The 27008-nt window shown below is 37.9% G+C and overlaps 1 protein-coding gene across 6 annotated transcripts in view; it reads right to left on the bottom strand.

Annotated features, from left to right (window-relative positions):
• PIP4K2A (phosphatidylinositol-5-phosphate 4-kinase type 2 alpha) overlaps nucleotides 1-27008 on the bottom strand; it is a 120065-nt gene that overhangs the window by 54136 nt on the left and 38921 nt on the right. For 5 of the 6 annotated variants that reach the window (XM_065050790.1, XM_065050786.1, XM_065050787.1 and 2 more), the window contains exon 2: nucleotides 840-937. In XM_065050790.1, coding sequence (XP_064906862.1) covers nucleotides 840-937 — 98 coding nt within the window. Of the gene's footprint in view, nucleotides 1-839; nucleotides 939-12672; nucleotides 12678-27008 lie in introns of those variants that run through there. The other variant, XM_065050788.1, reaches the window with a different exon arrangement.

Raw genomic sequence — 27008 nt, 5'->3', positions numbered from 1 at the left:
CTGGACTCAAAAGTAGAAAAGGATCTTTTCCCATTGCCCTAAAATTACTTCAAAGGTGAAATCTCAGATTGGATTACACAAGAATTACTATACCATCTGTGACATAAGAAAGCTCTGACAGTGCCAAAGCTTCAAGAGAACTGGACTCATTCAGTACAGGGCTAATTTTAATATCCTAGCGTTAATTCAGACTTACACATGAAAAGATTTATTTTAACATTTGTCGCATAACAGAAGACCCAAAGTAGCAGAATTCTTCCTTGCTTTTTCCAATATATTCCTGAATAAAATTCAATTTATACGCAAGACAGCATTAATAGTTTTGTATGTCAGTATGTGATGTTCAAGGAGCATTTTATTTTTAAGAGACACAGGTATCACATTAAATGATCTTAATACTTTTGGAGCTTCTATGTGATTGGTATGATTTTGCATTATGGATTATAGAAAGCTGAAGATTATTCAGCTTTGATATATGCTTAAATTCTCATTCTTGTTCAAATATTTGTTTCAATAAAAAAGTGCATGCACATGAATTTATGTTCTTAAAAATAGCAAATAAGTGCTTTTATCAGCCATAAATAATCACACCAAGAAAGGATTACCTTCAGTATGTAAGATACTCATAAGGCAATAACAAACCATATGGAGGAAAAAATTCTACCCAGCAGCCCCTGCTGTTGCTTTTCAGAACAGCACAGATGGTTATGTTTATCGCAGGATTAACTTAATCACCAAAACTTCAGTCCCATCAACTGAAAAATAACAGAGTTCACAGTACTTCATAAAAATATCAATGCCACTATCCACTTCTACAAAGAACTGTTGCTTGTACTTACTTGTTGAAAAGGTGATTGTCCACCTTTATCTTTGAGTACGCTTTGAAATCATCTGGCATCAACATAACAGGGATTTGAACATGGCTCAGTTCATTGATCTAAAGAAAACAGAATATATTTAGTTGCTGAGGTCTTTGCAAAGATGCTGCATGGGTCTTAATTACAAAAATGTTATTCAGTCTTCTATTTCTTGTGTATACATCCTGGGAGTGAATTTAAGTAAAAGAAGAATGCAATAGCAGATTTATTCTTTCCAGTCACAAGATAGACACTTTGGAAAAGAAGAAACAGCATTCCGTATTTATACTAGTTTCAGAAAAAAAAAGTGCTTCAAAGCACACCTGGAGTGTGCTTTTTATGGAAGGTCAATGAGGAAGCCTGTAAAATGGTCTTTAATCCAACACACTGTTCCTGTTTAGGCAACTGAGCTATGCTCTCCAAAGATAACTCAAATTCTGTATTTCAATGAAGTATTTACCTTTGCAGCTTATAAGCTAGTCTTATATGTCTGTGTCTCGAGCTATGTAGTGAAAATAAAATGAAAAGTTGCTTACATGTGAATGCACGTACTTTGGGTTCAATAAACAGATGCTAGTTTCTCCCAACAGTGCAGACCTCAACCAAGTTTTCGCAAGTCACAGCATTCGGGTTGGTTTTTTTTTGATTGTTCAAGTTGGACAAACTATTTAAATAGCTAAATTGTTGCTTAGAAATAGAAATTCAAAGGTTGTCCTTATTTTGTTACATGTATGGGGACCACCTATTCTTTCTAGTTTTGAAACTAATTTTGTCAGTCTTCTCAAGATTAGGATTTTTCATGTTTATTTGAAACCCACTTCTCGCCACATCTTTATGACAAAACGTACAACTTTACTATTACCTAGTTTGTAGGCATGTTTTTATTATTGCATGTATTAATCTAGCCTTACTTTAGTAAATTTTAACTAAAACATGATGGACATGAGATAGAGAATTGTGAGCTTGCAACGGTGCTTTCAAATGATGAATGAGATACCCATTACAACAGCAGCCACCAAATAGCCATGACATACATTTTACCTATGTTCTTACGGTTCTCTACACCCCGGTCACGCATCTCGATTTACCCAGTTAAGTATTTTCGCTCACGCGGAGCACATTTTGCTTCAGCAGTTTTCTACAGGGTTTAGAGGGAAATTAGAGGGAAAACCAACCCTGCATCAATACAAACGCAGACCAGGGTTGGATATAGCAATACAGGGGCGATCCTCTGCTCCTAGCACTCTCTCCCAACACTGTTTTCCAACTATGAAGCTATTAGTTGCCTGCAAATGCTGCCCTGCTTTTGGATAAACCTCCACTGAAGCAGCTATAGGTTATAAATAGTGGAGAAAAAAAAATGCAAGCATGACCGTTTGCAGAACTAAGTTAAACAAAATAGGAAAACAGTGAGGAGCCTTTTAGCTCTTGAACAGAGGAAAGGAACAAACGCAAGCAGGGGGGTCAGGTGGCCTCATAATTTTCCAGTAGTTTCAAGTCCCTGTAATGTTCCTTGCCATGTCTTATTTTTATTATTCAGATCTCTCCAGCCCACATAAAAACTGAGAATAATCTGTTGAATTTACTTTATGGAATGCTTCTTTGAAAAGCCATTAAAATCTCTAGATAGAGGCACAGCAGCTATATGGCAGAGTGGAGAAAGGGAACAGAAAGATGTCTGGGATGGGCTGACTATGCTCTGCTCCTTGGAGTTGTAGGGAGAAGGCTCTTTCCTCCTTCCAAAAGGAGAGACAGAAAAAACTCCACTAAATTTTTGAAAACGCAGCTGTACAAACCTGATAACCTATGCTGACACCTCATGAAATATGACACAAACCAACAAAAAGTTGATAGAAAATCACTACATCTAACATACATGCTCTTTACTGCAGTTGATATCTCTGTAGGCCAATCTCACCCTGAAACCACAGGGCAGGTTTGAGAGTTCGCAGAACTAGTCTAGCTGTTGTGCAAACAGAACTAGAGACAAGTGCAAATAAAACTAGAGACAAGGAGATATATTACACAGAGATATGAAACTTTAGATTTGCTTACATGGAATTACCTACCCTCTTAGACTGCCAGGCTGTACAAACTCCACACTAGAAAGAGGGATAAGAGAGATGTACATGCACTTCCACCAGAGCCAAAAGTGATCCCAAGAATATCTTCCCTTGAACACTGTCAATAATGCTGAATTCACACATCATCAAATGACTCCTCTACAATTTGCAAGTCTGCTTGAAAATCTGGAGTTTAGATTACCAAAATTGCATTAATCAAATTTCCACATGTATTCACTTTCTTAATTTGCTTGTGTAAAGTTTTCCTGAATACACCTACAGAATTGCTTTCCTGCTGTGAATATTTAAATTTGTGCTATAATGGCACAGTTTTAATTGTGCCTGTAGGCCTTACAAATGTCATCTGCATAGTGGAATAACATAGCCAAATGTGCTTGCATTTGCATACTTTAGAGATTCTTTTATTCCAAACAAAAATTCCAAAATAATTCCTGGAAGTTCCCTACAATATGTGAATGCAGACCCTCCCCCCTCCAATAAGGCAAATAATGCAGATTAACAGAAGGTTTCTGGGTTGGGTTTTTATTTGGGGGGAGAGAGGGAAGCGTTAGGGTTTTTTTTTGGGGGGGTGGATGTAAGTGTGAGATTCATTCAAACCTGAGGTATGTAAAAGCAATTTCTCTAATATTTTAGGGAATTCCTCTCTAGGAGGGGGGGGAAGCAGGTGATGAACACACAGTAGAAATGACCTTTGGTATAGCACACCAGCTGAGTAATGGCATGTCCCAGCAGCACAGGCCATTAATTAATTTAAACCTTTCAAGCATAAGGTCTGGTTCTTTGTGCGATAGCGCATTTTTCGGATAGATTTGATGAGGCCAGATTGGAAAGTGCACACAAGACAGAAAGGAATACCCATGTCATTAGATCTTGGTGGAAACTGGAACCACATGCAGGGGGGGAGAAGAAACAATATCCAACCCACCCCCCCACCCCACCCCACCAGCTCTTGAAGAGCTAAAAGGAAAGGGAAAGGTCAGAGGGATCAATTCTCCACTTTGCCATCACCGTGTAAAGAAACAGTCACATTCGAAAGACACTAAATACCAAACACAAAGAAGACACTTCAAGCCTTGCAACTCATCTCAGATGAAAATTTTGCTTCTTTTTCTCTGTGTCTGAACGTCAAGCGTGACACAAAATTAAGTAAGATGCATGTGATACCTTTGCCAAGTGTTATATGCATCTCCTCATGTTACCAGTTAAATACAGCCGGCTCCCTTAGCAATAGCAAATGAAATGTGACTGTGAGGATGAAAGTTCACTATTCCCAATTACAACAGAAACTGTGTTACAATAGCTGTAATAATCACATAAGAAATAGGAAATATCCATTTTCCTCTAAGGAGTGCTTCTGAATGTAACAAAATCATAAGCAAGAAATAATTTCCCACAAGAGATAATCACGATGCATAAATGAAGCACAAAGAGCTTCACTGGACAGAGAACTGACTTTTTGATGAGGACCGAGGATCTAACATTAATTTAATTACGACTTCTTCTAAAAGAATCCACATTTAAAGCATCTCTACAATAAACGCATGTGCCCCATATTGAGAAAGGCGTTTTAGTCCTGCAACCTACCTTCTTCAACATTGCTGCCAATGCGAAATTTTGCTGCAGTTTGTCACATTATTTGAAACAGACAATGCTTACTATGTCTTTGAGGAATTTAAATCCCATATAATAGCCTTAGAGAACAGATTATTTTAAATATGAATGACGAAGATTTTAGTTGCACAGTAACCATGTATATTATGCATAAATACCTCATGTCTATTAATAAGATTTGTAAACTCATGCACACAAGATATTAATAAGTGACCCAGAAATCTTCCTTTGAGTAATTTATTCAACTATCTTCTGTGATACTGGTATAAAACCAGGTGGTTATGTGAGATGGAGACATCCTCCAAGACTTATGAGCTTTAAGGAAGAACAATTTAGAGAACCTGAGATTGGCATCGCCCCTTTAAAGCCCTGGTACAAAAAACTGGTGTCTGTGGGCATCTGCTCAGGGCTGTCTGGTCGTGGCAGGTGGGAGGGGGCCGAAGGGAAAGGAGGCGGCTTTCAGGCCAAAACCGACTGATTGCAACTCATTTTGCTCCTGCAGGTTCGGGATTGAATTCACACTGTCAGGAAAACAGAGGTTGTAATTAAACTGCAAATAAGGGAATAATAAAAGCCTACTGGACATTGAATAAATAGTAAGACTCAGCTGGTAATGATTCTGAAATTAGCACACAGTGAGGTGTTCCCGCAAAACCATCTTATATTGGTGACATTTCAAATAAGCTTCTCTAATTTATATGATTTGAAATCAAGCAATGAATATATCACAAATTGTTAGGCATTATTAATGGCCCTTACTTAATTCAGATACATTCACCCTAAACACCACATTACCAGGGCAATGCATAATTAAACATTAATTTTCATTCTGTCAGAACATAAGCAGCAATAAATTGCTTGTATGCAAAGCAGACAATGAGATATTTAAGTAGCATATAATAAAGGCAATTTACAGCATATATTGCATGCTTAGCTAGGGGAGTCAGGACAATGATCCTGTTCTCTAAGACAGAAGCTGATGCCTCTTACTACAACGCTCCAGCAAGAAACCTGTGTAACGCATTACAGCTGGTATTATTCATTAAAAACTACAAAAAAAGTACAAAATCAAAGAAGCCATGCACATCGACATCCAAAATTTCATCCCAAGCACATCACAAATCACATGCAGACTACTTAGCAATGCTCAGTGGTTCCTTCTGAAACTCCCTTCCTATTTAATGGCTTCATTCTGTATGTGGGTTCTTGTATTTAATATCTCAGCTTTAATATACAGCATAGATACTGTTTCCTTTTAATTTCACATATCAGGCAGACCCACTGGCTGAGCCTACAGAGGAATTAGATGTTTCGCACTGAACAGCTTGATAAAACATATCAGTCGCAGTTACGGCTCTTGGCAGTTTCACACACAGGAAAATCCTCATTCCTTCTGATGCTGGATGCGGCTGAAGTCATGAAGCGTTACTTTCTTTTTAGCTCTATTTATCGCCGTTTATCTCCCAACTCTCTTTCTGAACTGAAAGCCAGTGCACAGAGGTCTGACCCACTGAGACAAACAAGCTACAAATGGCTTGTTACTCTGAGAGAAAGTGCATTTTTCACAAATTTGTGTATTTTTAAACACAGATTTCAGATGAAGTGGGAGAGGCTTTGGAAGAAAGAAATTATTGAAGTCTAAAAATAGTATTGAACTTTTCACACCACCAGCAGTTCTGAGATTTTTATGTTCATTGTTTACTTTTTGCATCTCTGTTTCTTCTTTGGCAAGGAAACTTGCACAGAGCTCTGAAGAGAAGAAAGTATCAGTACTTTTTGTTCAGGCACGGAACCACCATTTTGACAGGGCCACAAAGACACAGTTAATTAACTTACTGATAGGTTAATGCTTACAAAAGCAAGTCTATTGGCTTCTGATGGACTTCTCTTAGAACACAAGGCTGGAGAATAAGAATGCAACAGAGGAAAACTGTTGGGGGTATAACATTTCGTGTTTAGGAGACTATTATCCTTCATTTTTCCAGCACCTTTTCTTGATAACTGACCACCCTGTAAGTCTTAACAAACAGAGCATTTTCCTGATTACTGGCGTGCAATCATCTAGAAGATACAATTTCTTGACCTTATTCATTATATTATCGCGTAAAAAGGCATTTCCAAGGCTGTTCCTATTTCGCAGGGAGCAGGGGTTCAGGTGAAAGCGCAGTGGGCCGGGTGGTGACAGGCAGAGCTATGGGCAGGCACTGACATCCTCTCCAGCACAGATGTGGAACCCGTCACAGTATCACTACCGGGACAGTAAATGCCTTGTGTTGAAGTATAAACTGAAAGTGAAGTGATTATTTTACAGCTCTTTGAAATCTACCTTGAAGGGTCTGAAAAGGGTGGATGAGGTCAGCAGCTAATCAATTTTGTGGAAGACATTTGCCTGTTACAGGGCAAAACCATCTTTTGATAAATGTCATTTGACAGTTTAAATTACACTCAAAGCCATTCTTGCAAGAGAAATAAAAGGTTAAGCTAAGTTCTGCTGTAGAGAAATAAATCAGTTCAACAAAATACTCCTTAATTTGTTTTAAATGAGGTTTTCATCATTTCAATCACACAAAAATTCATCTCTCCTCTTTTTTTTCCTTCCCTAAAAGCACAAGGTAAAATACACCTACCCAGACTTCTTTAAAATTATTATTATTTTTTAATTTTTAAATTAACTACACAATGTGCTAGGATTTTAAAAGGCATAGGAAACTTCTTCTATATAAATAATTTCTGGTTACCTATCCAGAGTCATGAGATTAAAACAATGATACGACTAAGAAACACACAGGGTAAAGTATTTAGTTTTCTCTGAGTCTTTAGGATCACTATAATTTAAGGAATATGAATAAAACCAACCAACCAACCAAGAAAAAAAACACACAAAAAAAAACCCAAAACCAAACCAAACCAACCAAACCAACACAAAAGCCCACTTAACTGCCAGAGTAATATGCACTTAAATTTTACATGTCTCAAAGTTTCTACCATCTACCCGCTGCTAGAGCAGCTTCATGTTTTCCAGTTCAGGTGATACCTGTTCATTAGATTGTTGTCTTTCAATGAAATTCAATAATCTAACATTAGGAAAGTAGGTAAAATTGAACCAAATGTTTTTCTAATTGTCTTAATGCAGAAAGACATGCCTTTCCCAAAGTACTAAACACAGAATATCTGAAATAATTTGCAAAAATGATAAATAACCTTCGTGGATTTACAAATTCTCAGAAATGAATACATTGCTTAAAGCTTATCTGCTTTTTATCAAAAAAGTAGCAAGATTTTTCTGAAGTCTTAGAGTTGGACTTTGAATTAAAAAAAAAAAAAGAAAACCAAACATTTCACAGCAAAGCCCAGATGTTTTCATGAGGCTTTTAGTTGCTGTTTTCAACAGTACAAAGATATCTTTAGGGAGGGAAGGTCTGTAGCATATGCATTCACATGGAAAACAGGATATTGTGAGATACCCGAGAAAGCTCCAAACAGGATATTGTGACATACCAGACACAGTTCTAAAACAGAGGAAAAAATGGGTTTGGAAACCATTTCTTGGTGCTTACCTTTAAATTTGGAATATCAGGGCCCCAAATACAAATGAAGAATTTTATAAAACTTGGTTATAACTCCTGTTCAGAGAGTTTGGAGCGACAGTGTCTAAAGAACCTACAGCAAAAGCATCAAAATCACATACCCTTTAAAAATTTGCATCAAAACATTTGTAAGTCTTTCAAGTCTCTTGGACATTTGCACAGTCCAGAAAATCCAGAACATCTGCTGCATATTGTCAGACCAGCGTAAAGCCACATTTCCACAGATCTGGTTAAACTTCCTGTGAATCTGCTTACACCTTCCAGTGAGTGCAAAAATTAACACTTCATAATGTGCCAAATAATCAAAGACCAAATATAAATTAATCTACTCAGAAATAATGCCTGTCATGATAATCACTCTCCCAAAACGCTGCAACAAATGCAATTGCGTATAAAGAGATACTAACGCACATTAATGAAATGGAAAGCAGAGTAACAGAAATGTGACTTATTTGCAATGGAGATTTTTGACATGTGAAATAGTTCAAGTAGCAAATGGCATACAAAAAAGTGCAGTCTCCGTCTAAAGGGAAACTAAAGCAGTGAAAGTCCATCAGATGTGCACGGGTTGTGATGCACACAACACAGATGAGCTCATCCTTGCTTGTTAATGTATTGGTTAAGAAGAAAACAACGCAAGGCAAGCAGCTCAGACAACACTTTGCAAACTTAGCTAGCAGGCTTGCCACAAACTTAATACAATAACATTCTATTTTTGGAGCAGAAATATCTCAAGCCTTTTTATGAAAAAGTTCAATTTGTGTGCTGGGAAGTTGATGAACTTTAAAACAATAATTCATAGCAATATGTATCTTCAGTTATTGTTTGAAATGCTGATTTAAAATACACATACTTGTTACAAGGTCTGATAGCAATCTGATCTATATTTTTCTAAATTAAGAACAAAATGCTTATCTGGCAACAGATACACTTTAGTTCACTGGCTTTGTCCTGAAAGCTTTACAAGAGAATATCTAAAAAGAGGAAGATGCTAGGAGGCACCAAGTATTTATTTATGACATAGGGTAAGGCTTAAAAATAGTAAGTTCAGTTCTATATAAGAAGTAATACACAACTCACAGATAAATGTTCTGCTGATTTTCTAAATGACTTATTGTGGATTCTGGAAGAAGAGTTCAACAAGCAGAAACAAAATGAAATAAAAGTACACTTCCGTTCCATGAATCGTGTTACTCAGATTTGGATAACAACCAAACCAACCAACCAACCAGAGAACAGGCTTAAAGATGTCTTATTAAAGAATGTCCATCTTCTCGTAACAGCTTTTAAGATCATATTTTTCGAGTATAACTTTTCTGAACAGGAAAAATGTGTCCATGCAACTAAACATAAAATTCCAATAAGCAGCTAAACAAATATGGAGATGTTGCCGCATTACCTGAATTCAGTGAAATTCAATGGAAGAAAAATTCTCTCAACAAAGAAAGGCAAAGTATAATGGCAAAAGGAATCTAAGAAACCATCTCCCATATAACACATGCAACGCAGCTGCTTAATAAAGGGGAAGGTTTTAAAAGCATCCTGCCTAAGGATGACAAACTGGGGTGGCCACAAAGCAACAATTTAAGGCATCAGATGGGCTTCATTATTGTTCAGAAGCAATAATAAATGTAGAAAAGGCAAATGTTTTGGTTATTTTTACACTGGCATAATGAAGGTAATGTATTTCACATTATTACTATTATTAATTATTAAGGAGAAGAAAGGCCAACTTGTGAATAGGCTTTTTGGTAACACGCTTTAATGTGCTGTTAGTTAGACATTGCAACCTCACAAATTCATCACTATTTAGGAAAACGTTGACTTGTGAAATTATGACATTAAAACATGATTCATTCTAGCCATTTCTGACTATGGATTAGGTGAAGGCTGACGCCCTGAGACAAATTTTCTGAAAACAGAAGCAAACCCATTTGCATTATATAAATCTAATTTATGAAGTTAATTAACTGAAATGAGTGACACTAGAAACAAGCACACAAAGGTCAAACTACAAGTATTTAACTGTTCTGTAAGACAGTATAGCAGTTGTTCTGGGTAACATGGACCACACAGAGTAATGGAAGGGCACAAAGTACATAACTTGCTCTGCCAGCAGGTGTTAGCCTTCAGCTACCACCATGTGCTACCCCTCAATCTACATCCTCCAGGAGAAGCAATTTTCTGCGCAGCACCACACAAAGTATACTGGAAGTCCAAATGGGTAAGTACTGCATTTCTTTGGTTTAGAGAAATCCCTTCATTTATGCCCCCGATGCATCTTGGTTGCACTGTGTTTCTCTTGCATTTACCATGTAACATTTTGATTCCAAGCAGTGTAATGCCTGCAGTCAGGCTAACAGGTCCCTGGGAGGATTACCAATTTTCCAGATCTTATCAGGATGCCATCCAGACACGCTTTTTGCTACAGCTCCTGGGAGATGGGACAAGTCTTAAGGCTCAAGGACACAAAAAAGAGCCCGAGCTGGGTGGCAACCTCAGAAGAGCCATTGGGAATTCCTAAAGTTGTTTCAGCACTTTCCTCTCCACCTCTTCTGTGGTCATTGAGGCAGGAATCTTTGTCCTCTTAAAGACGGTTGCTAAACATGCATTACTGTCCCCTTCTGACAGGCGTATTAAGAATATACATTCATTCATATACATTGTGTGTGTGTGTGTGTGTATATATATATATATATATATATAAAAACTCTGCAGCTTCTTGCTACTGATCCCATGCATTTATGTGCCAGTTGTTCAGTGTTTGGGAAAGAACGGTATCCTGGTATGTTTACAATGAGTCAAGTTCTACTTCTGCTCTGGATATCCTTTTCCCACACAGAATCCCGATTTGTTTTGGCAGTAATTCTATATACAAAATTTCATGGATTTATTATCATTACTTATCGGATATTAACTGCCCAGATGTAACAACTGCAACGTTCATTTTGCTGCAGGACGACTATTTAAATTACTGCCTGGTATGTCATTACCCCCAAAAAGCCTTCCCGGCCCCGCAGAAGATGAGGGTCAGGGGGTGCCGCAGAGCGACCAGAGCTCAGCGACTCTCAGGTCCCATCACCTCCAAGTCCGATTAAACTGGGAGTTGAAATGATTATATAACTCAAGGTATACATCCTTTCTATCCCTTGATGTGAAATAAAATATAATTTGTTAAAAGCAACGTAATGTAATTGCATGACCTTTTTCCTCAGTTTACAGGTCAGACTTTTGTTACTCGAGGATTTCACGAGCTTAGGGGGACAACGCAACACGTTCAATAGGCAAGAGGACATAAATCCGCTTTCTATTTATATTTGTCATAGCCCATAAATAAAATGCAACTCTGGTGGTTTTAGTGCCATTAATCTGAACATGCACTGGTGTCACAGTGCCTCTGAAGGGAGATCAAACAGAAATTACCAAACTTTGTCGTTCAGTAAACACAGTGACAGCACAATTTTTGCTGTAAAGATAAAAACTAAAACAAACTATAAAGATAAGAAATTTTTGATAGTAGTTTCTACTACACTATCCGTGGTAATGTTGTTTCAAATGCAGTGAAAAAGCATTTTCCCATGCTTAGGTGGTTTATGCCAGTATTTGATCAGCTGCCACTCATTTCCTCTCCTGGACTCCAGAATCACATTTCCAAGACCCAGAGAGCAGAATTGGCCCACAGAAATTCTCTCGCATCACTGACATTTGATTCAGGTTATGTATTGCTGATGAACAGTATGAGAAAGGAAAGCTATCCTTTTGATTGTTTCCACACTTGAAATCCAAATTAAAAACATTTAGCAGATTTAATTTATCCCTTAAGCAAGAATTTCATATGCAGATATACATATTTTGCACACTCACACGTCCATATAAATTAAAAATAATAAAAAGCCCTGAGCTATCAACATGCATTTTCAACCATTAACGCTAATCTTAATATAGAAAATTCTCCAACGCAAATTAAAAAAAAAAAAAAAAGTTCTGAATAATGCGATTCTGAATAATGAGCCCAACATCACAATTTTGAAGATCTGAAGCCGTGTAGTATCAAATCAAGTAATATTTTTGGGACCAGAGGCATGAGCAGGCTGCCTGCACAGTACGAGGGCCAGCTAACTCGGCTCGCAGCTGCTTTGCATCACCGCACCAGCACAGGCAAGCTGGAATGTGCACCCTTATGCCCTCCACATTCCTCTGCGCACACATACTCATTTTTCCATTTTCAGTCTTACTAAGAAATATTTTTTGAAAAACAATGTTAAAAAGGAAATGCTGCCCTTAGTTTTAATTCAAATATAAACCTAAAGATTTTTTTTTTTTTTTTTTTTTTTTTTGGGGGGGGGAGAGAAACTCACAGTAAAAGCTATTGTCATTTTTTCTCAAGGAGACTGAGGCCAAAAGCTGACATACTTTGTCAAATGCATAATAAAATGAAAAATAACAGTAACCTGCACTACTGACTGGACTTTCTGTACAGAAGACAGCCATTCATTTCTACTGTTAACTAATTTCTGCAGTGGCAGGAAGGTGGAGTGGTTGAAAGGTGAAGGTGCTGGCCCACCAAGGCACGAGGAGTCCGAGGGAATTGCACGTGCAGCAAGTTAAGGAATGTGCTGGTTGTTTTTCCACCATCAGCACAGATACAAAAACTAGGACGGATTAAGAGTATCTACTTCAAGCTTGTAAGCTCAGGCTTTTTTTCTTGCATTTTATTCTGCCCTCCCCACCCCCCAAATAATTAATGAAAGCATTTATGATTTTATATGAATTTTGATTGAAAATGCACAGTAAATACTGCAGCATTTTCAGGAAATCTAGAAGAGACATCTCTACAAGAAAGGATTCGAGGAAAATAGGGTAAGCAAGCCACAGGTGTGTTCAGAAAAACTTACAAAGGCCTGTGGTCCAAACAAGTCAGCATTACCAACATCACCCCCAGAAGCAGCACTACTGATTATCCCCATTTTCCCTGCCCTTGCACCATCATTTTTCCTCTTGTGGCCTATTATACATGGGTGTGTGGTTGGTCATGTGATAACCAAAGCTAAAACACACGCCAAGCCTGCTGAAGAGGATTTTTGCTCATTTGGGTGATTTGTCCATCCTGCTGGCTGTGCAGGGGAGCGGAGGCAGCAGTGAAATCCTTCCTTCTGCATTTCCTTAACTTACAAAGTTTGGACTATGAGCTAAATCCCCTCAAGCTGGAAGAGCTGCCTGTAGCTTCAGATGCGATTATTACACTGGGAATAAAGGTTCATAAAAAACGCATTTTTGAAATTTAAATGAAGTTTTAACTTCAATACCTTGAAAAATGTATCATAAAATAAGAAATAACAGTAACCTGCACTAATGACTAGATTTCCTGCACCCAAAACAATTTTGACATTTGTTTCTGCTGCCAACATTTAAGTACTTAAAAAAAATAAAATCAGAGTTTGCTGAACTGCAAAAGCAGCTCTGGGTAACTAACTTGTTTTTCAAGTGCAGGCAGAATATTTTCTTCATTTCTGCTAACGGAGTTGAACAGACAGGTCATTCAGAGTTGAGAAACCAATTGGGAGTCAAAAAAGCAAAAAGATTTGTTTTCCTTTTCTGGTTCCCTAATTAAAAAAAGGTTATGGAAGATGAGGCCTAGTTTTGAAATCCTAAGGCATGTTTGTGAGTTGAACTGATTTTAGTTTTCAGATAATACTTCCTTTGTTTAAAAAAATATTACTATGTCAAGTATAAAACTTGGTTTGATTAACTTATTTTCCACTTTGTGTATCCCAGATATTTAAGGTTGTTTTATTTAACTCAGGGAAAAGAATGCTAGTTTAGTGCATTGCTTCGCAATTTATCAGATGGAGCTTGACAAAAGTGAATTAAAAAAGGATCTCTTGTTAAAAACAAACTCGTGCCTGCCAGCCCACGGTCAAGAATCTTCAGAGGAGATGGACACACAGAGGACCTTCCTACTTAGAAAAGCAGTACTCAGTTCATTAAATACAAATGTAAAACAGAATTAAAATCAGTTATATATTCACAAAAACGTCTTGCTCATAAATTTAAACTTCCATTAAATTTAAAGTTCTGCTTTAAAATTCACTATAGTTTTCTGCCTCAGCTCTACAGGTTCACTTGAGGAGTGCCTTGTTTCATATATTTTTGTCTCCTGCTACCTTTTGGACTCTCAGTGGATGAGATTTCTCCAGTTCCCAAGAGAATGTTATCTATTCACAGCAAGAATATGTACAATTAAATAATCTTGAAGGCTTGGCTGAGAACTGCTATGACTAAGCCTCAGCAAAACTGAAAAAGTATACATTCTGGAAAAGAAAAGCAATTAGATTTCTTTTTAAGTCTTAAAATACGGTCATTTTCTAACTCAAGCCTGTAAAATAAGTCTTCAATATTTACACATTTTTCCCAGGGAAATTTACTGTCTCAATATAAAAGAAAACTCCTACCAAGTTTTGCATTATTCATCAAATGTAAGACAGAGGTATCTATCTTGGACAGCTAGATACAAGAAATGCAAAAACAAAACCAAAAACTTTTACTCCAATGACTCTAAGTATAATAAGAAAAAATTAAGACTGGGTTTGTAGAACTTCAAAGTTTGAAGCAATTAATAAATGCTGAAGTGCACCCTCTCTCTGCCTAAGCTTATAGTTACAGTTACGTATGACCTTCAGATCAATAAGCTCTTCATCAGCCAGCAAACTTTACATCACAAGCTCTGAAATTTGATTTCAAACAGCAGCAAAACTAAGAACTCTGCTGAACTTTTTGTTAGGAAGATTATCTTTCCAATGCTCATCTCTGTTTTTCTTCCTTAGACTGAATACTTCTTTGCAAGCTTCAAACACAGGAAAGCTGCCAGTGGTGTAATAATGTTTCTTGTCCTCAGGCTTTCTGTATTGTCTCCCTCCCACTTTTACTGTCTAGGAGTAGATAAGCCCAGAAGGCAAGACAGATCAACTAAAGCCAGTTTTCAGGAGAGCTGCACTTGGCACAACATGAGGAATATGTTGTTATTCTAGGGTCATACTCTCCAGGGGAAAAAGAAAAAAAGGAAGGGGGGGTGAAAGGAGGTTAAAAAGAAATGTTTCAGACTACAACATGTAAACTCAGTGGGATAAAGATGACTCATATGGCCCTGGCTGGTTCAAATGACCTCAAATACTAACACAGATACCTAAGAAAAAACTAAATACACGTTCTAAAAATAACATACCACCTACTTGCTAGTGCTAAAAACAGCCTCATAATAATCTTTGCTGAAACACTGAATGATGGATAAACAGATGCTGTTGTACTGTGATCACTCTAACCATAGCAGTGAAAGTGCCGACCAGACCCAGAGCTGAAAGACCTAGAAGCAAGAACTAACATTTTGTTCCACTTTTGTACACCACCTAGGAGAGGAGAAGTCGTGCATTTCCCCCAAGACAAGGGCCACTGAGCATCACCTCCAGTGCAAATGTCATGGCATAAGCTCTAGAGGGACCAATGTATAGGTTTACACAAAGAACTGAGATAACACGCTGCATTCTCCTATTATTCCACTTTGGTTTACCATCTGGAAACTATTAGCTTTATCCAGGTCATAATGAAGTTAGAGGTCGTTTTGCACTTGAAAAGTGTCACCAGTAAACCACTAATTTATGATAGCAAAAAACTGCACTTTTGCCACTGTAGCTTATTTCATCTCACGGGAGCTGGAGACTTGGTACAAGTTGTTTTGGAAAGAGTATGGTTTCACAAGCAAATTGAAAACACATAGTCAAAGTTTTCAAACTGAAGTAGCATTAATTGATGTTGAGATCTCTTTCCTATGAAAAGTCTGTCAGTTACAGTCAAAATAAACACCCACAACAGATATTAGACAAATACTTCTGTAAATAAGTTAGTATTAAGTGATGAATTTACTGTTGACTAGTGGTACTACCCTGCAAGTCAATAATCTTGTTTTCCTTTAAAATATAGAGGTCTTACAGCCTAAGGAAAGTATTAAAAAGCCTGTGACATAAACCAGGAACAACTTTAACTTTAGAAAGTATGAATTTTGGTATTTAAAGAATCTCTTGATAGAACAAATGCTGGAAAGAGTGTTATATTAAAACCACTGTTGTCCAGCTTCCCTTTCAGAACCTCTAAGACACAAACTGTCACCAGGTGAAAGGTTTGTTTGTTGTTTTTGAAAAAAGGAACCATTTGCTAAAACTAACATCACTGCAATAATCTCTCTTTCAGCTCTTGAGACCATCTCAGCACACCAGACATTTGAACTCTGGTTCAATGAGTGCTCCAGAGAAAAAGTCCAGACCAAGAGAGGGACTTAATGCTCTGCTCAGAGAGAGGGAGAAGAAATGCATTTCCAGTAAAATTACTGAGATGCTCATTTGACTCTTTAAAGCATATACCCCATCTTTATGTAATTTTTTTTTTGGTAGTAGTAGATTCTTCGAAAGGAGAGCGCTTAAAGAAAAAATGTTTCTGAGTTCACAAATTACTGTATTGTTTTGTAGAAGCTAGAGAAATTACAAGTGTAATTTATCCTTAAAACATCCACTTCACTGTTAACACTTTAAAAGTATATTGAAAGCATTTGGTTCAATAAAGAGGAAAATAATATCTAAAACATTAAGTAAATTGTTTCAAAGAAATTTATATAACTTGTTTTTTACATTACTAAGAGTTACAGATTGCCTTATTTCCTTACACTAATGTATCTGAATAGGAGGCTGAATTTGGCCATGTGCTTTTGACCAGTGCGCTTAAGTATCCTGCTTACATTAACATCTGGCAAGCAGCAAAACCCAAAGCAAACATGGTGTTCACTAGCTGAGATAAGGGGACTTCCAAAGCAGTTTACTTGTATGTTTTTACTAAAAAAGAAACATCTCACTCTCAAAACAACCAGGAGACACTTCACTATCGTCTGGGAACCTTTCAGAGTTCTTGTTGTTTCACTTGCTATCAAACAGTTCCCATTCACAAGCGTAAATATAATCGAAGATCCAACCTGCTGGAGGCTGTTAACCAGCTCACATTTAGACCTGGAGCAAGAACCATCTGAAGTGTTCATCCCATGGTGTCACCAGCCTCTTAACCTCTTCTCAGTCCATTCTAATTGAAATCAGCTTTTAGTAACCCTGGATTTACAGGAAATGCAGCAGACACCTAAGTACTTCTCACTTGCTTCACTTTCCTTCTTCCATCTTCCTTCAGCAAACTTTGGTCTTCCCCAGAGAGAAATAACATTGACTGAAGGATTTAACTTTAGGCTGCCCTAAGATTTGAGGCAATCATTGAAGTTGTAAATAGTTTTTGCAACTATTAATAAAGCATCAGAGCAGCAATACTGACACAGAGCAGAATTCAACTGACTATGGAAATAGCAAGAGCTGAAGCATAAGGTTCAGCTGCACTCATCGTGATGGAGATACAGGCAACAACAAAGCGAGTCCAGACTGATCTTGTCAAAGTCAAGTGTTTAAAACAGGCCATAAGATAATGCCCTTAAAACACCTCTTTCTCTGCATTAATTCCAAGCGGATCTGAGGGTGACTAGTTTGGCTCTAGACATCTGCTAGTGTAGAGGCAGGACGGATTTCACTTGTCGTTCATTTGCTACTCTGCTAATCAAATATTTGCAAAGCACCTGCTACTGGGAACTATTATGTAGTATGAACAATTTTGGGGGACTGAGGATAAAGACTCATATACAAAATACAATCTGCCTCACAGAGAATATAAATACAGATAGTCGCACAAGCAAATAGCAAAGAGCACATGAAGAGTTTTAAGAGAAAAAACCCAAACCATCAGTGATGGCAAGACATACAAGAAGCAGAAGGCCTGGGAGCAGCTGCTCCATTTGCGAGAACCAAACCTGTGCAAGCACTTTGAACTAGTAGTAACGCAGCCTGAGGAGCCAGAAGATAAGGAAGAAGAAGATAAAAAATACAAACCCTCAGTTTTGGTTTCTTAATTTGATGAAACATTTATACATAAGCATGTGTCTTGTCAACACACTTCAAGATGAAATATGCAGCGTTACTGACAGAAGATACTTTCCTTGACCTAAGTCTACATCTGAATTATCAGTCGTTTACACCGTAACTGGTCTGAGATTTGTTCTCTTTTTAAATCAGTGTATTATGTTTTCCAAACATTTTTCTGATGTTTTAAAATTGTACTTTACAACCAGCCACAGACTGTTATCTGGTTTTTAATAAAAGGACAGGTAGGGAAAGGCAAAATAAGTCATAAAAGCTGAAATAATCCTAGACTGGAAAGAGCAACTAGGAAACACAAATATACCACCAAAAATATTTGTTCATTTCTGAAGTCTTAACCATCCCAAAAGACTTTACACCTTCTGTGAGTTGAGTCTAAGTCTTTGATTAGTATTACTGATAACTGATAATTATTACCACATATTGTTCCCATGCAAAATATTTTATATTTCATGCACTAATTCACACATACTTCAACTGTAATTTTAGAAGAGCTCCCAAATGTTTTAAATATAAAATCCTGGATGCACTATTTAATGTATAATCACACGAACTTCAATTGAGTGAGATTTTTATGTTCATTAGTTAGAAAAGCTGAGTTACAAAAAATGAAGAGTGCTGCCATTCAAGTAGAAGCCATGCTTTTCTTATGTCACTGTCTGAATGAAACTGCTTATTTGTAGCAGGAGCATTATCCATGAGAAATGGTTAATGAACTGAAGGAACTTAACCATACCTTTAGGAAGGGTTTGACAGGACTTAGATCAATTCTTACAAAAAGCAACACATGTATATCCTAAGAGCACAGAGGCAAAAACCTGCTGCCACATTTACAAGGAGCCATTTAGCCATGTGGTGATGAACAGCAACCTGGAAAGCAGGCCTATGCTAAAAATAACCACTGTTTTCTTTTTCTGGAAAAATCAAAACATGCTCAGCCTCCAGAGGCAGAAATTTCTACTAACAGAAAAGGAAGTATGCAACAATGATAAAGTTCTAAAGATAATTCCTATGTGCAATGTAAATAATTAACTGATCACAGGCTGGATTTGCTCTTTGAGAATACCAGAGCAATCCCAGGAGAAACTTCTGTTAACAATGTGTGGTCATTCACCTCTCAGTGTCAGAGCTCCAGTAAAAACCTCTGCTTCCAGGCAAAGCAGGACTTCAGCCCAAACACCTTGATTTCCTTCCCCTCCACCTCGCTCTGCAGGGAGCCTCAGACTGCCTGGGATGTATAAATACATGGTTGTGAACATTATCAAGATGAGTGAGCGATTACTATGAAAAGCATGTAAAAGTTTACAGTCAAAAGAAAGATTCCTTGCAAACACTTTTTAGCATTCGAGAACTGGGACTCATCTTGATGGTGTGCCTTTTCCAAATGCATGCCAGGGTCCCTTCCAAAATAATCCCTTGGTTTTCTGCTGCTGAACTACCAGTAACCAAGAACTCAGAACAGATTAAACTAGTGTCACAGCGTGTGGGGGTTTTTTGTTTCAGTTTGTTTGTTTGGGTTTTTTGGGGGGGTAGCCTCCCCCTCTCTCTTAAATGCCACACCAAGACACTGGATTACAGATAAAACAAGCCAACAGACCAAATCCTTTAAGACAGAATGAAAAGAACAAAATAATGGTTTTATCTAGTAGGAAAAAAGGTCACTGTTTTTTCACTACAGAATTTATGATGATGTCAATATTCTGTTTCATGACAAAGTAATACTGTATGAAATGTACAATGCAGGACAGATATTTTAAAGACAAGATGTTAGAAGCAAAGGTTGTCTTTGGCTGGAGTCTGAAGTTAGGTGCTCGGGCACACAGCAGTGATGAAGACACTCGTAGTGCTTCTTGAGTTTGACGTAACTATACCCGTAAGTGTCTCAACCAAAATGTAGCAGACTCCGGTGTCTCCTGATACCAGACAGGATGCACAGTCATCATGTTACAAGCTCCTGCTCAGGTTCACAAGCTAGACTGTCCTTTCATCCCAAAGGCAGATCAAAAACATCTGCAATGATGTCTATGGAACTGCCTCATAAACCAACTGAAATATAAAGGTGAATCAGACTCCTGGTGTTTGTCTTCCCTGTATCCAAGAGAATAAGGCCTAAGCTGCAGCATTTGAGCTACGGTAAATTAATGGAAATTCCCACTGACATTGACAAGTTAACAGGAAGTCAAGAACTGTAGAAAGAAACTAAATGAAGGAGAGAGAAACTCAGTGGTAGGAAGGAAGAAGGCCAAAAAACTCCAGGTAACACCCTGTGTATCAGCATGATGCTCAACGTAAAACATCTATTTTTGGAGTCACAAGTCACACATCACCTGCCCAAATATCTTTGTAGTTATGCATGTTTCTAAATAAGTAAAGCAACAGAAGAAGTTTACCTGTACCTTTCATACACAGTGACTGGAAAGAAAATGAAAGAAGACTGACCAATAATATGAGTAAAATGGTAATTCTGCATTGTAAGTGAAACACTGCAAATTCATCGGAAAAGAGCATTATTCTTGTTCCAATCTTTCCTGTCTCAAATCTTGTTATTGCAAAGAAGAGCTAAGTCATCTACTTCCTGAATCTAATTTAACTCCTTTTCTATAAACTGAACAACAAAAATCAGTAAGATGAGATGGCAAAGAGTTCTCAAAATGGACTTCCATTTTTTCCCAAAAACCATTTCCACACAAGTAATTTGTTGTACCTAAAGTCAAGGCAGTTTCTTGGTCCTGTGTTAACTAAGGTGGGGACATGCAAACAGCCCGTATGGATCTGGTGCACCCCCACTCTGTGCCTCTCCCGTCCCCCCACCTCCACCCCAGCCAGTCCCCAGCAGCCGCTTTGCTCTTGCTGAGCCACAGGGACAACTGCTGTGGTTTCTCCTTCTCCTTGTAGTGAATCAGCAGGCTGCAGTGGCTCACCGCTGTGCCACATCAGCACCGAAGCCTGCACAAGAGAGTGGGACGGGGTGATATATGGCAGGATAGCAAGCAGGACATTAAGCACGATGTTATACTGTTTACGGTATTTCACCCTGAGCAGTCCACAGCAAAACCCTTCAGTAATCCTTCTGCCCATATCAAGGCTTTTTGTTCGTTTATTTCTGGTGTCAAGCCGTCAGCTGGATCTAAACAACTAGTGTGTTGCCTCAAATTGAAGGGAACTTTCTCAGGAGACTGATGGGACAGGACTGTGACAGTCTAATTTGCTGGACCATGGTTATAAATAAGCAAATGACATAGCACATGTCACATAATTTTCTCAAGCTCCAGAAGCTTGCTGAAATGTACTTATAGGTTTCAAACACTGAATTAATAAAATTAATCTCATACTGTCCTGACAATTTTACCTGGAACAAAATGCTAGCAATAGGTTCTAGTACCTGATTATTCTGAGATAGCTCCGGATAACAAGGAAACACAAGGATGCTTTTCCTCTACATTAAAAAAACCAGCACCAAACAAAAATAAAGTTTGCACCAAATCACTCAATAACCTGATTAAACAGACTATTTGGTGCTTTACATAGGTTATATTCAATTTTTGCTTTACCTCTTTAGATAAGTTATGTTTATTTGAGAAGACACAAAATAAAAATCTTTGTGAACCACCACTTTTACCGGTTGTTACTAACTCATGTAGTAACTCTTATTTTACTACCTGCTGTGCAACCATAATGCGTAATTAGTACTAGGAAAATCACATTTTTTAAACAGTTATGCCTCACTGCCTGATAGGAAGTTCACTGTTTTAAGTGTAACATCAAACAGTATGGAACTGCAGACTCTTGAATAGTAAGCTACCCCATTTCCCTGAAAAACACAAGGAAATCAGGGAGTTTCATGAAAAATCCTACATTTAATTATAGCACTAATCCTTCAGAAAGTTTAAAATCATGTCTAAAAGTAGCACCCCTAACATGAAAATATAAAATGTCTTAAAAGCCCCCCAGCTGGCTCAGACCCTATAAATCACTCCAAAGCAGGTCTTCAACAACATATGGAAACAAAAGGCAAGTTTTTCAGGTTTACTCCAGCAACAGTTGGGAAGCAAGTCGCAAAGCTGAGAACAATTGGGCAAGTAATTCTGACCTTAACAGACCTGAAATTTTACTTAGGTTTAGACAGATCCAGTAGGAGCTCACATAGGAATATATGGAATTAGTCCATGCAGGCACAACAGCAAAACTCTGCCCACTCAGAGCCCCACCCAAGCTACAAAACCCACCCCAGGAGCTATAAAGCTTGCACTCCGAGTAAGCACAGAAGTACAGATTGCTCCTGCAGTTACACTACTAGGAGTAGCAACAGATGAGTCCAAGTTACTAACACGCTGCCAACCAGAATGCAGATGTACCGATGTCCATAACTGTATGAGAAATCCCCAACCACCAAGCAAGGAGAAGTCTTTGGGCTGGATGCTATCTTCCATTGATGGGGTAATCTCAAAGCAAAGAGAACTAGGACAATAAGTCCTAGTCTGCCTTCTACTATTGACATTTCATTATTTTAGCACATTAAAAGAACACAACTTGAGAACTTGAAACTACACAACAGTTTTTTTTCTCACAATAAATACTTAGCAAACGGATATAAGAAACTTGTAGTGGACTTTTCTAACAAGTAATTTTATTCTCACTTAATTCAGTCCTGTTTTATCTTTTCAACAGGAGTTTCTTTGGTATACAAGTAGTATAAAATTTTTTGGAGATCAGTGAAAAAATTAGCATGAATTCAAAATCAACTTCTTTTTTTTTTGAGAATGGCTAGAAAAGATAACAAGCTTGTTTGTGCAACCCTACCAGAGCACACTGGCACATTCTGCCATCACCTGACTTTCACACATCCCTACTGCAGGCTTCAAGAACTATAGGGTGCTTCAGCAAAACACCTGCAATGGCTGAAACAAAGGTTTAAGGACTTTTTATTAAAAAAGGAACAAATGCCATGATTTACTGATTATCCCAAAGATTTCAAAGTAATAAAGAGAAACCTAAAAATATGAATAGTAAAAATCACACCTGAAAATACTCTTCCTGCATCCTTACCTACAGATGGGAACTAGAGTGGACATACTGGAGGACTGTAGAGGTTGATTGTATTTAGTTCGGTATACTCTTTCAACCAGTGCCTGATAGGAAACAGGAGATGTAGAAAACCTGTATTTACAGCTTTTAATACATTAACATTGAAGCACAGTTTACAAACATCTGAACAGGCAATATAACAAAATATTGCAGACCTGTTTTTTGTCCTGTCTTACCAATTTCCTGTTAAATAAAATTAGTATAGCTTCTGAAAATCCTTCACACAATTTCTGTTTGATAAGGAAAAATAGGCACATCAAATGCAAGAGTTTGACTGTTCAGTTAATACTAATAATTTCTTCCACATGGAGGAAATTCCTTTATTCCTTCCTGAAACCTCATCACCACTGTGGCTGGGTATCCCAGGCTTTTCAGAGCTCCCCCCATCCCACCACCCTGCAGGTGAGTTACCTGGGAGCACAACACAACACAACACACCAGCAGTCACCCTCAACGTCAGAGAAGTTATGGACTATTTACAGTTTGACTGAACTTTTTTTCTTTGAGGGGAGAAAGCACCATTTTCCAGATCTCTACGTTGCTACGGGTGAGATGGCTATTCCTCCTACAGTACTGGTGGCAAGGAAAACACAGCAGCTTGTGCAGCTTGTGTGAGGCTGCTGGAATTTGCCACCAAGCACTGCAAGCTGCTGGAATTTCTCTGGAAACCACTGCCACTTGCCTTTCCACTCTCTTGCAGCTAGTCCAGGTACAGCAAGGAAGTGAATCACGACAAGGACAATGACAATGTTCAGAAATTACCTTAGAAAGAGGCAGTGACTTTTTTTAAAAGCATCAGAGATGAGCGTAGGCTCACAGAAGCAGACTATGGTGGCCCGATCAGCTCCTGCATGATGCCAGAACAATAAGGGGCATTTTCCCTCCCCTCGGTACGATCCTGAGCTGTGGAGATCACACACTACCACAGGAATCCCTGTTCTGTTTCACGCCAACTTTCATCAGCTACCAGTATGATAGAAATCAAAGGATGCATTTAATTGCTAACCACTTGTCAGATCAGCTGTAGATGCTTCTCTGACAAGGGTGCACATAATTTAAAAGATAACGCAACAGGAATTACTTGGTATTTCTTAGAGAGATGAATGTACTCGTGTAGGATTTTTTTTCACTGACATTACTGAACTTGCTGTTTTTGTTACATCCTTCTACCCATAAAAACAGAGGTGCATTTTGTGTGCTCTGGTGCTTGATCAAACCACCACATATTCTAAACACTTCCATGGAAAAAATACAGCACATTACCATTTTAAGGAGCCTTGCCTGTTTTTCTTTAAAACTTTAGAGCTCACTAGCAGCTCACAGCAATATTCATATGCTCCAGCATTCCACCTTTTATCCCTGGACACTCCGCTTATGCTCTGCAACCAGATGGCTACAGAAATCCTTTTACCTGTTATTTGTATCAAATAAAGGAAGCAATTTTTACACTGTGATACAAGCATATGGAAGAGTAGCGATAGGTGACAAGAAACCGAGAGGCTTGAAACTCCTGAGGTCTACCTGTAGTGAATGATAACTCCATGTTATCTCAAATGTTTCACAGACTATAAAGAAGGGAAAACCTTATGGATGGTTATTCAGAACAAGGTAAAAAGATTCAGCTCTCAAGGAATGGCACAACTCCCGTTACAATGCAAACTACCACTACTGAGAGGTCTTTCTCAGGAAAGCAAATTTACTCCTGAAACACCTGCTGTCAGTAATGGGAACAGTATCCTTTTTCAATTACATTCTCTTTCTCAACACACATTATTTTCTGGCAGAATGTGGACTAAATGGATCTTTGGGAATTGGCAGTTTTCATCTTGGAGCTCTGAACTGCCTTTACTCAGTTACTTCATTGCTGATAAAACCCAACTCATTTGGGCTCGCAGAACTCTAAGGTTAATAAGTAAGTTTTCAATCTTTGAAGACAATATAAATGAACATCTATTGCATACATATGGAAGCAAAACTACTATAATTTTTAAGAAAATGAAAAGGGAGGATTAAGGCCACACAAATGTATAAATAATGCAGGGAAGGAGAAAAAGGTGGGGAAGCACAAACTTGTGTCTCCCTCACTGCATCTCATAATCTATCAGGAGACATATGGTGAGTAAGGGGGAAAAAGGAAGAAAGGTATTTACAGAAGGAACAAGACCCATCACTTTTGCTTTTTTCTGGTACAAACTATTGTATAAATGTAGCAGCAAACTTCAGGCAAACAGATGAACAGTCTGATTTTTTTCTGACTTCACAAAGAAAGAAAAACTTTTAAATACTTCACTGATAAAGCTTCATAAGGAGGGAGAAAGCAGCACAGATAACATCATTACTGTGATACACCATTTGGTTAATTAGCATTTTTAACCACTAAGGAAACAGTAAAAATGGGAATTGTGTGCTGTTGCAAGCACAGAGAGCCACACAGTAAGTTTTTTCTCAGGTGTTTGTTGCTAAGCAATCTCTATCACTGACATGCTTTAAAAAGCATGAGAAAACCTTATCATACACATAATTCAGAAGCAGCCACAATCGAGTATAAGAACAATTATTAACATCCTTTTTTGATTATAATAGATATTTAAGATAGAGAGCATAAATTCAATTCATTACCAACATGAGCAAAGACTGCAAATTGACCTACTCACTGAGGTAGGTCATGTGTGTAAAGACACTTGATTAAGGAAAGTCTGGGCAGCCAGCTTCTCATCTGGCAACAGCTCCTTTTCTGAAGGTGCTTAAAGGGACAGACTGGGATGGGAGGAAGGGATGTGATCTGTAGCACAAATCTGAAATATTCGACTGTGATCCCATGCACGCTGTCATGGCAGCATCAATTCCTGCTGCAGAACCTGCGCTATTTACTACAGAAACAAATGGACAGCATCCACCGGCAGTAACTGATGTTCCATTCCAGCTCCATCAGACTTCAAGACTCAAACTTTCACTCTGAACTTAGCATTCCCTATGTTTTTCAGTTTCTGCAGAAGCTTGTGAACAAATCACTATATTCCAAAAAAACAATTAACTTATTGAGTAAAGGTTATGCTACAGCTGGCTCACTATTGTTTCCTCTGTGGCCTCAATATTTAGGGTTTAAAATAAGATTTCAATGGAAATTATTGTCAGTTTGAATTCTTTAATGAAAAGCTTCAATTGCCTCCTTGCACAAGGAGGCTTTTTCATTGTGACTGGATCTGTACTAGCCTTTCCCATCTCGAGAGGAACACGGTGTCATTAACTGTCACACACAGCGCTCCCAGGCTGCATAAACACTGTCAGGCTTGTCCAGTTTCTGCTCTTTATCCATCATTACAGAAGCAATTGTAGGACCTAGACTAATTTATGTGTTAAAATATTTAAGTGCTGTTCTGTAAACTAAATTTCTTCCAATTATCCTATCACAGAAATATTTTTTCTAAACCTTCATTACTTGCAAAAAACATTAATAAAAAGATTCATGATAAAGCTGTTACTGTTATTACGATCTGTTTAAAATTCCTACAATATTATTTTAATCTGAATTGTCCAACTGTAAGAAAAATGTGAAGATCAACTTTAATGGTGCAAAAACATGCACTATGAACACTCAGGAACAAAATTAGATTAATGCTGCAAGGGCAACCACACAGAATTGTAATCCTACAGTCCAAGATGGCAAATTCCAGTGTAAAGTGATTACAATCCTAAATAGAAACACAGTACAGTCTGACCCTTTTCTGCTTACACGAGAACAACTCCCACAATCCAAACTGAGTCAGATGTTGC

Source organism: Columba livia, chromosome 2 (genome assembly GCF_036013475.1).
Source record: "Columba livia isolate bColLiv1 breed racing homer chromosome 2, bColLiv1.pat.W.v2, whole genome shotgun sequence".
NCBI lineage: Eukaryota > Metazoa > Chordata > Aves > Columbiformes > Columbidae > Columba > Columba livia.
Note: the sequence above shows the minus strand (reverse complement) of the source record. Positions and strands in the feature narration are given on the sequence as shown.